Source organism: Chelonia mydas, chromosome 20 (assembly GCF_015237465.2).
Source record: "Chelonia mydas isolate rCheMyd1 chromosome 20, rCheMyd1.pri.v2, whole genome shotgun sequence".
In the NCBI taxonomy this organism is placed as follows: domain Eukaryota; kingdom Metazoa; phylum Chordata; order Testudines; family Cheloniidae; genus Chelonia; species Chelonia mydas.
The window spans coordinates 12,797,439-12,809,998 of NC_051260.2; the positions used below are offsets into that span (position 1 = coordinate 12,797,439).

General features: G+C 49.6%; 1 protein-coding gene across 8 annotated transcripts in view; it reads left to right on the forward strand.

The window, feature by feature from the left end:
• EVI5L (ecotropic viral integration site 5 like) overlaps positions 1–12,560 on the forward strand; it is a 96,964-nt gene that overhangs the window by 50,461 nt on the left and 33,943 nt on the right. For all 8 annotated transcript variants that reach the window (XR_005223635.1, XM_043533259.1, XM_043533260.1 and 5 more), the window contains 2 exons: positions 2,803–2,943; positions 9,465–9,593. Coding sequence is in view for 7 of the 8 variants with exons in the window: in XM_043533259.1 (XP_043389194.1) it covers positions 2,803–2,943; positions 9,465–9,593 (270 nt within the window). In the remaining variant the exon portion in view is untranslated. The remainder of the gene's footprint in view (positions 1–2,802; positions 2,944–9,464; positions 9,594–12,560) is intronic.

Below are 12,560 nucleotides of genomic sequence, written 5' to 3' on the forward strand. Positions count from 1 at the left end.
ACAGCCCAGAGTTTGGGGACTTCAGATCTAAGACAAGAGGCAGCAGATGAATATCAGCCAACCAAAGCAGTACAAGAAAACAGTCAGACAGTACTGGACAGCCTGATCGGCAGTGCGCTCAACACACCAGCAGTCTCCCGAGCATCCAGAGTTTTGTAGAATTGTGGCAAAGGAGCGTTTGAAAGAGGACAGTGGCTTTGTGGGTATTTACGGAGAACTCCCAAGCTTGGGGGCGGGGGGGAGAAAGGGGCTTGCTGTAGTGATCCCGCTCAATTTTGGTTGTGTAGAGACCGCCTCAGCTAGGGCCACATTCTCATTTACTCCAGCACCCCTTTACACCACTGATTGTGTTCACTTCATGCTGCCAGCACAGTGTTCAGCAGAGTCAGCCCCCTTAGCTCTTCTTAGCTGAGAATGCTCCCTCTTCGGGTGTAGCACAGCAGTGGAGAGTCTGTCGCGACACCACTGGGCCACCCTCGGGGGGAGGGAGCGTCATGGACTCTTTAAGTCAAATCATGAAAAGTGTGGCTCTTGGCCAGAGGAAGATAAAAGTCCCAGGGCAGTTTTCCTGAGCAGTGGGTCTCAATGAAACAAAAGAAACCTAACCAGAATGCCTCTTGAATTACAGCCCTCAGCCCCAGTGCATTCCTCAATGCCAAGTCCTCTGCCTCATCCAGGGCTTGCTCAGGAGTCTCCTTGGTTGGAGGAGACCACTATAACTTCCCTCACCTGGGAGGCCCAGCTATCAGTGCCACCTCCTAGCAAGCCACAGCTCCCAGCTCTTTACCCTGACAGGCTTTCAAGGCCAGCTTCCTCCATTGTGCCCAGAGAAGAGGTTTCACCCCTTCCTGCATGTCCCACACACCCATGTCACAGAGCTGTGAGGAGCGGTTTGAACCAGGAGAAGGAGCAGTGGGTAGGTGGATCAGGCTGGAGGGCCTGCTGAATACAGAGATGGGAGTGGGAGGAGACATGAAGGCTGGCATTGTTTGTAGAGCTGGTGTGATAAGGTCTAATGTAGCTGTTATCTCGTTAGTACTAATACTTCATATTTACATTGCAAAACATTTCTCATGCCAGCTGCAGACAGCTCCTCTGCAAGAGCAGCCACCTCTGGGGTGGAGAGAGGTAGCTAGTAGCCACGTAAGGGCGATGAGAGCAAATTTTGTCTAGAAACTGTCACTGAGCCCACTGTTGGTGAAAAATGTGGTGGTTCTCTTCACCAAGTAGATGGGACCCTGTGTCTGTACCCTGGTGAACATGAGAGAACCCGATTGCCCTCGGAGAGACAGGGCTAAATCAACCCTGTGGAGCTGAGAACAGAGGCTTCGAGGGAGGAAACAGAGCTCATCCACCGGGTGGCGGGCACTGCCAGCCCTCAGCACCATTATGATGATAATTTAACATTTAGATGGTCATAGCACCTGGAGCCCAATCACATCGGTGCCTTGTTGTGCCAGGCACTGCACCCACCCACATGCAGAGTAAATGACCCCCATTGGCAGGGTGCTAGGTGCTGTACACGCCCAAAAATGACCACACAGAGTAAATGGCCCCATGCACATGCATACACAGGCTTTATGATATGCACTGGGTGAGGCACTGTGCACATGTATGCACATGTGCACCCATGCACAGGGTAAATGACCTTTTGTGCAAGTTTTGCACCAGTCCCTCTGCCCAATACCGTATCCTAGGGCCTTTCAATTTCTCACCCATCAGGAAGTCACCAGTGCCTGATGCTCATTCTTGGATTTCTGGGATAGAGGATCCTCCAATCTGGTGAGAGAGGGTCAGTGGGAGAGCCAGCAGCCCCTGATTCCAAATCCCTCCCCTCTGCTCTAAGCACTACACTATGCTGCCCCTCGAGTACAATAAATACAAGTCAGGTGATCTAGTTCCCTGCTCTAACCAATAGAGACATTGTCTCCCAGTGCTGGGAATAGAACCCAGGAGTCCTGGCTCCCTCGTGGCACTCATCCTCTTGCTAGCAGGATGTTCGTAGGCCAGTCTGATTAGTAACTGATTTTTTTGGAGGGGGTATTTTGTCCAAGCACATCAGTGAATAAATGAGATATTGTGGCCCAATGGACAGGACAGGGTGCTAGGCGTCAGGCCCCCTGTACATTCTAATCCTGGGCTTTCCACTGACTAATGTGAGCTTAGGCAAGTCACTTCCCCCCCCCTTTATGTGCCTCAGTTTCCCCATCTGTTTCCCCCATTTACTCACTACTCTAAAGCAGTGTGGCCTGTGCATGAAAACTGGTCTAAAAGGGATGAGCGTTAATATGTTGTATGCCTCCTTGTAAAGCAGGCAAGCATTTGTCCCAAGGTCACAGCTGTGGAACCCCAGAGGTTCCCCCACTCTCACCACTAGACCGCACTCCCCATCAAGATCTGAGACTCTAATCCAGGAGTCCTGAGTCCCATCCCTCTGATCTCACTCGATCACACTCTTCTCCCAGAGCTAGAAATGCAACCCAGGAGTCCTGACTCCCACCTCTGTATACTTTAGCTGCAAGACCCTGTGGCAAGTAGTACCTTTATACTCAGAAGGGGTAACTGGCACTGGAGCATTGGCAGCGGAAGGTTGGGCAGCTGCCGACAGACCTGTCTAAGGCACAGGCGGCCCCTTGGGGAATTCACTCCTGACCGGTAAATCTGATCCCACTGGGCTGTGATCCCAGCTACTGCATGTGGCCCAGAGAGAGATTTACCATGCAGATGCACATGGAGCATGCTGAAGGTGTTTCCTTTGACATCCTCTTTCCTTCTCCTCTTCCCCCCCTCCACCTCCCCCAGGGCCAAGTCACCCGCGCACAGGAGGCCGAAGAGAATTACATCATCAAGCGAGAGCTGGCGGTGGTGAAGCAGCAGTGCAGCTCAGCCACGGAGAACCTGCAGAAGGCCCAGAGCACCATCCGGCAGCTGCAGGACCAACAGGTGAGGAAGCAGGCTAGGGTGGCACTGCTGGAGTGGGAGCATGACACAGGGAGCCCGGTGGCACTGAAAATGCAGGCCTGGGGATTGGCCCTGCTTACCGGAACCCCTGGACTAGATGGGCAAAGCAGCTGTAAGCCCTGACGTGCAGCTTACCCTTGGGCAAATAGCAGCGAGGCCTGCCCATGCTAGTGCAGCTGCACATCTAGCTGGGTACGATTTAGCCACACGATGCCATCTTGGGATCCTGCATCCCAGATGTTCAGGGAGCTGCCATTTAGCTGCAACAAGAGAATGTAATATTTGTATTAGGGTAGCACCCAGAGACGCCAACTAAGATTGGGGCCATGTAGTGCCAGGCACTGCACAGACAATCCCTGCCCTGGAGCTTACATTCTAATGACGCAAAGGAAAGATTAATAGCCCCATTTTATACCTGGGGAAACTGAGGCACAGAGCTGTGCCCAAGAAGCATTTGGTAGAGCTAGGACTTGAACCAACATCTCCTGAGTTCTAATTCAGCACTTTAACCACAAGACCATATTTGGTCTTTGGACGGGGCTTATGGTGGATAGATTTAAATCAATGATTTAAATAATTGATTTTAATCTTATTTTGTGTTTGCACTTTTTAGTTATTGTTCTAAAGAGGCGTTGATTCTCATGGGTTGTTAACCATCAAAACATGTTGACTTCCACCAAACTATAAGCTTTACCCTAAACTTGGAACTTCATTTTTCTAACCAGCAGGATACACTATATTTATACACTTTTATTTACACAGTTATAGAGCTTAACATTCAGATTATTCAGAGTCTTAATGTTTACTTTTTTATAATGTTATAAAATGGTAAATAATGCATTTATTTACTACATGATTTTTTTATTTGTGAAGTTTGTCAAGCTCTATTTGGATGGAAACTGGAGTCTAATTTAAAATGTGCCAAAAAAAAAAAAAAAACATTTTAAAAAATATTAGTTAAATAACACTACCTTAAATGTTCTGGATTCGTAAGAAAAATAAATTAATCAAAACACATTTTTCATTTAAAACTAATTTATTTATTGAACAAAGAAAGTATTATCTGACAATGAGTAACTGCTTCTGGTAAACATGTCCTTCAAGATTTTAATATGCAGTGTATGTAAAGCTTGTTTCTCACCAACAGTAGTTGGTCCAATAAAAGATATTACCTAACCCATCTTGTCTCATTGAGATTTTAGAACTAGCAGATCTCATCCTCTAACATCTAGTTTTTATTCATAGATTAGAAAAGGTAAACAAGTTTTCCTCCTTTTTCAACTCCCAATTGGTTTCTTAACTTTCAGTGAACTAGTCATTGAACTGAACTATTTGAATAAACTGAAATCAAGAAAATATTCTCTTTGCACCTGTAGAAGAAGCTACTGCTGTCATAAACTCACTTAGCACTTCAACAAACTCTGGTTGCAGGTGCTGAGCCCAGTGTCTTCCACCAGTTCAGTGGTTTGACTTTCTTTAAAACTTTAGCAGCAAACTTGTATTGTTTAATATTAAATGTTTTGTTTTAATTTAAACTATTTTAATAGATTACAGTCCGTTTAGGCCTTAACATATATTGCCATAACTTCAAATTTAATTTTAAATAGGATCATTTTTAAAAAGGAAAAATAGGCACTTTAAATTTTAAATAATCCAATGTATGTTTTGAAAAATCAGTTGGTTTTTATTTATTTTTATTTTTTTAAATCATTGATGGTGCCTCTGCTGGTTCCACTTTGGTCACTGTTCTCTATAGTCAAACTCCCCGTCTTCCAAGAAGCAGTGGAGGTGAGCTTGTGGATTTCAGCAGTGGCCCTGGAGATGGGTGATGTAGCAAAGGTTGCTTTTGTGATCTGCATCTGTGGAGTGGTTTACTGCACACGTGTTACTCATGCTGAATCCAGACCAAAGCCGAAATTCAAATCTTGCCCTAACAAACAGCTGAAGTGTGCCCTTTAGCAGGGAGCCCCCACTCTGGGGCTGAGCTTGCTATAACACAGTTAATATCTGTACTGTGAAAATAACTAGAGAGGAAGGACATAGGATGGCCTTGTGGTTAAGGCTTGGGCTGGGACTCCGATCTAGATTCCATTCTCAGCTTTGCCACTGACTCTCTGTGTGAGCTTAGACAAGTCCCTGCATGTCTCTTGGCCCCAGTTCCCCACTTGTAAAAGATGGATAACAATGCTCCCTTCCTTTGTCTTTTCAGACTCTGAGCTCTTTGGGGCATGGACTGTCTCTCATTCTGTCTCTGTGCAGCACTGGGGCCCTGATCTCAAATGAGCTTTCTAATTGCTGCTACAATAATTTTGGACATGTACTGTTGATAGCTGTGGGCATTAGAGCTGCTGTGAAGTCAGGGCTGAACCACTAAGTGGAAGTTACGGAGATGAAAGCAAAAGCAAAGCAAAAGCTAAGTGTGTGTGGGAGGGGCTCTTGGTGGCAGTGATGGTCTCACATACACACACTCCCATGTAAAGGTCACCATGTCTCAGCACATTGCTGAGAGCCTGATCTCTTTGCCACCTGTCTTTGCCTGTCTTTGGCAGAAGCTTTTTGATCAGAGAGGGCTTCTTCTGAATCTCACAGGTGTCCTTGCAAGTGGGAAAAACGGCCAAACAGTAGGTTGTTTTTTCTTGGGTGGGGGGAGGGCTTCGAATCCCCCCCTTCTTTGTGCAACTGAAGTCTCTGGTATTTTACCCCATCAAAAAATGCAGAGCTCTCACCAAATGGAGACAAGTGCTTAAAACAGTGCTCAGCGGCTCTTCTTCGGAAAGAGCCCCAGGTGAAAGCTATCCAGGAGAGAACGCAGGACTGTGTGGTTACAGGGAGAACAATAGTGCCTAGAAAGCAGACCTGCCTACGGTGGATGGGCAGAAAAAAAGAACCTAGAGGTTTGTCTGCTTCATGAGCTCTTCTGGTTCATCCAAAATGGGTTCTTTGTGGGAAGGAAGGGCTGGTCTTCTGGTTAGAGCACGGGACTGGGAATCAGGACTCCTGGGTGCTGTTCCTGGCTCTGAGTGGGGTCTAGTGAGTTAGCAGGGGTCTGGATGGTAGGACTCTTGGGTTCTATTTCTGGTTTTGCCACCGACTGTGTGACCTCAGGCAAATCTCAACACCTCTCTCTGCCTCAGTTTCTGCAGCTGCAAATGCGGATAACAGTTCTCTGCACAGCAGGAGCATTGTAATACCAAGTTACTTAATGTCTGTAAGCGTTGGGATGTTCGAGAGGGAGACGGGCAGAGTTTTGCTGTTAAATGCGGAGCGTGGTGAGGCACAGTGTTACACTAGAAATGTCTCTTTCATTCCATGGGCAACTGACTCATTCCAGAGGTACAACCCTACAGAGGAGAAGTCTGATGGAAGCCATAGACCCCGGGTAGGGAGCTGATAGCTGGAGAGGGATAACTATTCACCTCTGGACATAAACCAAAGGTGTCAGTTCACATGCACTGATCCATATGAGAAATCTGTGGCAAATGGGCTGAGTGAAATGAGGGAGTCCCCTCCCACCTGAGCCTTGCTCTGCAGAGAGCTCTTCCCTCTTGGGCAGATCCAGGAACATCTCAGGCTGCTAAGCAAAGCACCAGACCATCCAGGAGAAGAATCCTACACTAGCTATGGGGAGGATGAGAAGCTGTGACCCAGCTGGCCTTTCCCATCTTTAATTCACCAATCCTAGGGGAGTTCACAGCTGGATTGGTTCTGAGTTCAGCTTCTGAGAAGACGGGGCTTCGCCATACTGGAGCAGAACATTGGTCCATCTACTGTGGCAGAGGCCACTACACGAGGAATCAGAGCAGCCTCTCCTTTGGACCATCAGTGGTGACAGCCGTTCCTGGCAGTTCTTTTCAGATCCTGGTGGTGGCTGATGAGGGGGATTGGAAGTGGGGAGCTGGGTCTCCGGAGACTGAAAGAACTGGAGAACCACAGCTTCACAGAAAGCGGAACCTTCTCACCCCCCATGCCTCCTTCCTCCTTCACGCATCTGCAGCACTGTGGAATTGACCAGGTGCATTGTGGTGGGAGATTCCTTCCTGAGCCCATACCGGCAATCAGTGTGTGCCCCAACATGAGATCTGATAAACCCCATCATCTCTGTTCACATGACAACGGCCACAAAACTCTCCAGCCTGCCCTTAAACCAGCTATGGTATCAGACTCTGTAACCTCCCCTCCCACTGCCTGCAATACGCAGAGTGATCACAGACAAGCCCTCCGAGTGCCCATCTAGTCCATCCACCCATAGAGGCAAGGGCAGGGACTGAGGTCCCCACATCTTGCTCCCATTGGCAGGGATGGTTGTTCTCCTCCTCCTCCTCCCCCCCCCCCCCAGCATATTCCTCTCCTGTGGGGTTTGCAGCTGCACTCACTCAGCATGGGGGGGGATCCAGTTGGGAAGGGTTCTTGCTTCACTGATGAGAGATGACGGTTCTGCCACTCAAGCTTGGTGGTGGTTAGGGTTGGCTTGGATCTGGGTTAAGGTTTGAGGCCAAACGGGGGCCAGCTGATAAAAATTGCCACTGACTCTGATGCAGCATCCCACCAGCCGGGGATCTGGCCCCATTGACTACAATGGAGCGATGCTGGTTTATACACCAGCCGGGGATTCGGACCCATTGACTCAAATGCAGTGATGGCGATTTGCACCAGCCGGGGATCTGGCCCCTAAAACTCTGATTCAAGGGTGCTGAGATCTCACACCTTGCTGGCGCAAGTCTTCTGACCCAACCAAAGCAGAACCAGAAATTAGTCCCCTTTTGATTTTGGGTCCAACCTAAAACCACAGCTACAGAGGGGTGGTTTTGAATGCGAGGCCTCCAATCCAAAACGCTCCAAAATTCAAAGAGTGTTGGGTTCAAGGTTGCATCTTGTTGCAAGGAGAGGTCTCCACCCCTTCCCCCAAGGGCTGGGTTGGATCGCGTTTAATTCTCCCCCAGAAAACAAGCTGGTGTTTATCTGATGAACTGCCAACAGCTGCGATAGCACAGACGGTTACGGTGGGTAGGAGCTGTGCCAGCGCTCCCCCAGTCTTTCCCCCAGCGGAGGTTGCTGTGGTTGAGGCGTGCTCTGGAGAGTAGCACTCTGCTCAGATTGGGTAGGGTGGGGTGAGAGTGAAGAGCCAGCTGGATCCCGCTACAGGAGAGCCTACATCAGCCAGCAACGGTATCCCCACCCAGCTACCCTTTTAGGGGCCCCAGGGTGTCGCATAAGCAGCCTCATGGCCTGCCTCCTCCTTGGAGCGTGTCTAGTCCCTGCCAGAACTGTGGCCACTGGAGAGAAGGTTCAGAACGAGATCCAGAGCAGCCATCACATTCAGGTGCTAAGTGTCTAACCCCATCAGGCAGTGCATGGTACAGTGATGGGAGTTGGGTCCATTTGCCCCATAGCTCAGCAGGGACTGACAAGGCAGCAGTCACCTGGCTCTTAAGAATCACCCCCATCCCAGCTGCCCAGGTGTCATGTTAATGGGTCCCCAGAAGCCAAGTCCTGGACAGTTTGGTCCAATGTGAAGCCTTAATGGGAAATCTCAGAGCATGCTGCTAGGGGGCACCGTGCTGGCCTTCACTGTGATTCTTGGATGAGACACAAGACCAAGGCCTTGAAGGCTTATGAACATTAAAGATCCTAAGAACATAAGAATGGCCACACTCAGTCAGACCAAAGGTCCATCCAGCCCAGTATCTCGTCTGCCAACAGCGGCCAATGCCATGTGCCCCAGAGGGAGTGAACCTAACAGGTAATGATCAAGTGATCTCTCTCCTGCCATCCATCTCCACCCTCTGACAAACAAACAGGCTAGGGACACCAGTCCTTACCCATCCTGGCTAATCGCCATTAATGGACTTAACCTCCATGAATTTATCTAGTTCTCTTTTAAACCCTGTTATAGTCCTAGCCTTGTGGCCCTTTCTGCAAAAGTGGGAGTGTTAACCCTGGTGCCCAGTCAGACTAATGCTTCATTCACCTCTTACAACCTTCAGCTGTAGCCCTGCTGTACATCTATTACCCAGTGCCACATACCACCCCAGAGCTGCTGCATTGCAGTGATGGGCACAGTAGTCGCTTCAGAGGGCACGTCTACAGGAAGAGAGACTCCAGACCTGGGCAGCGAGTCGGGGGGATCTCCAGGAGTGGCGGGGGAGGTGAGCAGAGCTGTCGGATCATGGGTGCAGCTTAACATTGCGCTGGGCCCCCAAAGTGCAGATCTGTGTCTGTAATCCTGCAATCTGCCATCCTTCCCCCGCCCTACAGGGCTGCCAGAGGAGTTCCTTCCAGCGACCTCTCTCGATTGTCCTGCATTGAATATGGGGGTGCACTTGTGGATAAAAATTGGCTATGTGTGCTTGAGCATGTCTCCCCCTAGAGGCTGGCCCCTTCAATGAGAACAGCCTTGCTCTCGCTAGAGGAGTTCCTCACTTGGTAGAGGCCTGTGATTTCAGTGCTAAAGATCCCCTCCCTGGTTAACAATGCCTGGTTTGGGTTTCTTTGCTTGCTCACAGGTAAACCCCCGGTTCACAGAGGATTTTGTGAATCACCTGGAAACAGAGCTGGAGCAGTCGCGTCTGAGGGAGACTGAGACACTGGGCGCACTCAAGGAGATGCAGGACAAAGTGCTGGACATGGAAAAGGTGTGTGTGGGGAGGGAGAAATCCCTGCTCCAGCATTGTTTAAACATGCAGTGGGAGTCAAGGGGGGAGCAGCCATGAGCAGCCTCTGCCCCTACAACTTCCTGTGAATCTGTTACTTTTATAGCATGGGTTGTAAAACTGAGGCCTTTGATGGCTTCAGGGTCATTAAAGATCCCGTGATGCTTTCCATAAAAGTGGAGCTGTTAGCCCAGCCCTCCTGGTCCAGTACCATAGAAGGGTTTTGCCTACTTAGACCCTCTCCTCCCTGTAGTTTCAGCTAGATGTGGGATTTTCCATCCTCCTCTGATGTGTAGTTAAACAGCTGCTGTGTCCCCCAAGAAGTGGGTGTATTTAAGTGAGAAGTTAAGTGAACCCTGTGTAGTTTGCAGAGTGCATTGGGGTCTTTCAGGATGAAAGGCATAAGGGGTCAGATGCTCAGCTGGGGTAACTCAGCATAGTGCTATTGACTTCAATGGAGATATTGCGGCTGATGTCATTTGGGGATCTGGCCTGAGATATTCACTGTGGTGCTACTGATCTGTGCCATGTGGAGTTAGGCTGGTGAAGTGCATGCCTGATGTTTAATTGTAGTTCACAATCCTAAGCAAAGGAAGTCCTGAGCTAGACTCAGCCTTCCTTTTAGTGGGGCCTGAATCGAATTGATAGCAGCTGCTGTGCGTATCACAGTGATTAAAGGAGGAGTTGAAGACAACCTGTATTCCCTTAGTGCAGGGGTTCTCAAACTTCATTGCACCGTGACCCCCTTCTGACAACAAAAATTACTACACGGCCCTAGGAGAGGGGACCAAAGTCTGAGCCCGACCAAGCCCCACCGCCCCGGCGGGGAAGCCAAAGGGCTTCAGCCCTGGGCGGGGGTCTGTAACCTGAGCCCCGCTGTCCAGGGCTGAAGCCCTCGGGCCTTGGCTTCAGCTCTAGGTGGTGGGGCTCCGGCTTCGGCTTCAGTCTTGGGCGGTGGGGCTCCAGCCTCGGGCCCCAGCAATTCTAACACCAACCCTGGTGACCCCATTAAAATGGGGTTGCAACCCACTTTGAGGTTCTGACCCACAGTTTGAGAACTGCTGCCTGAGTGCCTTTCAGTCTGAAGGACCCCACGGGACTTAGCTTCGTCTGCAGAGGTCAAACCTACCCCACTGAAATTCAGTCATCTTTTGAGGATGGAGCATTTGTTCAATGGCACCAAGCAACACTAAGGGAGAATTTAGGACAGGAAGTGAAGAAGAATCCCAGTTATGATCTGTGCAGCACCTGGCTCAATAGGGCTCTGATCTCAGCTGGGTTCTGTGTAGCTCCCAGCCTTCTGAAAGGCAGTGTTTCCATTGCAGAGTGCCCCTGATACCACACTGGGGCACAGCTTTAGTACTAAGCCACACTTAACCCTTCCTGCAGCACCCTGGATGTTCCTTGGTGGTTTCCCATCCAAGTGCAAAGTTGGGCTGATGCTTCCTGACTTTTGAGGTGTGACCTGATCACAGCACAAGGCTGATCATACCTGCTTTTTGTGACTCTTACTTTATTTGCCTCACTCAGGCTGCAGGTATCTTTAGTATGTCTTCTGTTGAATCCATTTCACTAGCAGTGAGAGGCAGTGTGGGCCATGCATAGGAGTCAGGAGACCAGGGTCTTTTTTCAGCTCTGCCACTGACTTGCTGTCTGGCCTTGGGCAAGTCACTTCCCCTCTCTGTTTCAGTGCGGTCCCTGAACTCAATCAAGGCTTCTGGATGCTGCTATAAATTAATAACTGGTGGCTGTTTTTGCTCAGCCTGAATCCTCTGCTGAGAATAAGGTTTTATTTCACGCACACGCACGCACGCACACACACGCGCACGCACGCGCACGCACGCACACACGCGCACGCACACACGCGCACACACGCACGCACACACGCACGCACACACACACCCTACCTCCTGAACTGTTTGGGGGTTATATTAAGAAGGCTCCCAAACCTACACAGCATCTACCTGGACCCATTCAGTGTCCCCATGGACACTGAACCAAGACAGGATCTCATGCAGTCAAGATTTTCTGCCCACATTTCTTTTTCCTTGACCATCCTGCAATAAGTGATTGTACATTTGATTTATTTTTTCCTTTGCGGTCGCAACTGGGATTAGATTTGAAAACCTCTGAAGATGGTTATCAGAGCATGATTAAAAATAAAAGCAGCTAGATAAACCCTCCCCTTCCAGAAAAGGCCTTGCCTTGTAACCATTTCCTTCCTGCATGGTTGTAAGTTGCACGTCAGCACACTTTTATGCTTCACAAAACCAGACCAGGTCTGTCTGCAAAGTCTGGCAATGGGAAGGCTACACAGTTACTGCCGGGTCAGTTTCAGGCCTGGGCTGCAATCCTATGGGAGCAGGAGAGGAGCAGCTCAGAGGGTGAACATGGTGCTAGTGTTACTCTCACACAGCAGACCTGACCCAAAGCCAGCAGCCTTAACTACTCGAGTGGGAGATTGGTGCAAATCCAGTTTATATCACAAAACCCACCTGTTGGCACTAATCTGCTCCCTCTCAAACAGCCTTGGACGAAAGTCCAAGAGCTAAAGGGCCAGGGGGGTCTGTAATGTTCCCAAATGCACCTGGGCCTCCTTTCAGGGGAGAGTAAAGGCTGGGTTCAGGATATGGAGCCTTCAACGTGAGTGGGAAGGGAAAAAGGCAAGGAGTGGCCTGCTCAGCACACACTTAGTAAAGCGAAGCAACCTCAGCTAAGTAGGTTCAGTCCAATCCTGTACATGGGGCTCCCCCATTTGGGGCTGAGTGCCACAGAGACACACAAGAGGGTGCCATGGGTCACAGCCCAAGGGCCAAAGGTTCCCCCACTCCTCCACACAGCAAGACCCATCCATCAAGATACTTTCAGGGCCACAATCTGAGCGCCTCACGGTTACCTATTGAATTCATCCTCCCAGCATGGCAGGGAAGGATCATCATCCCAATTGGC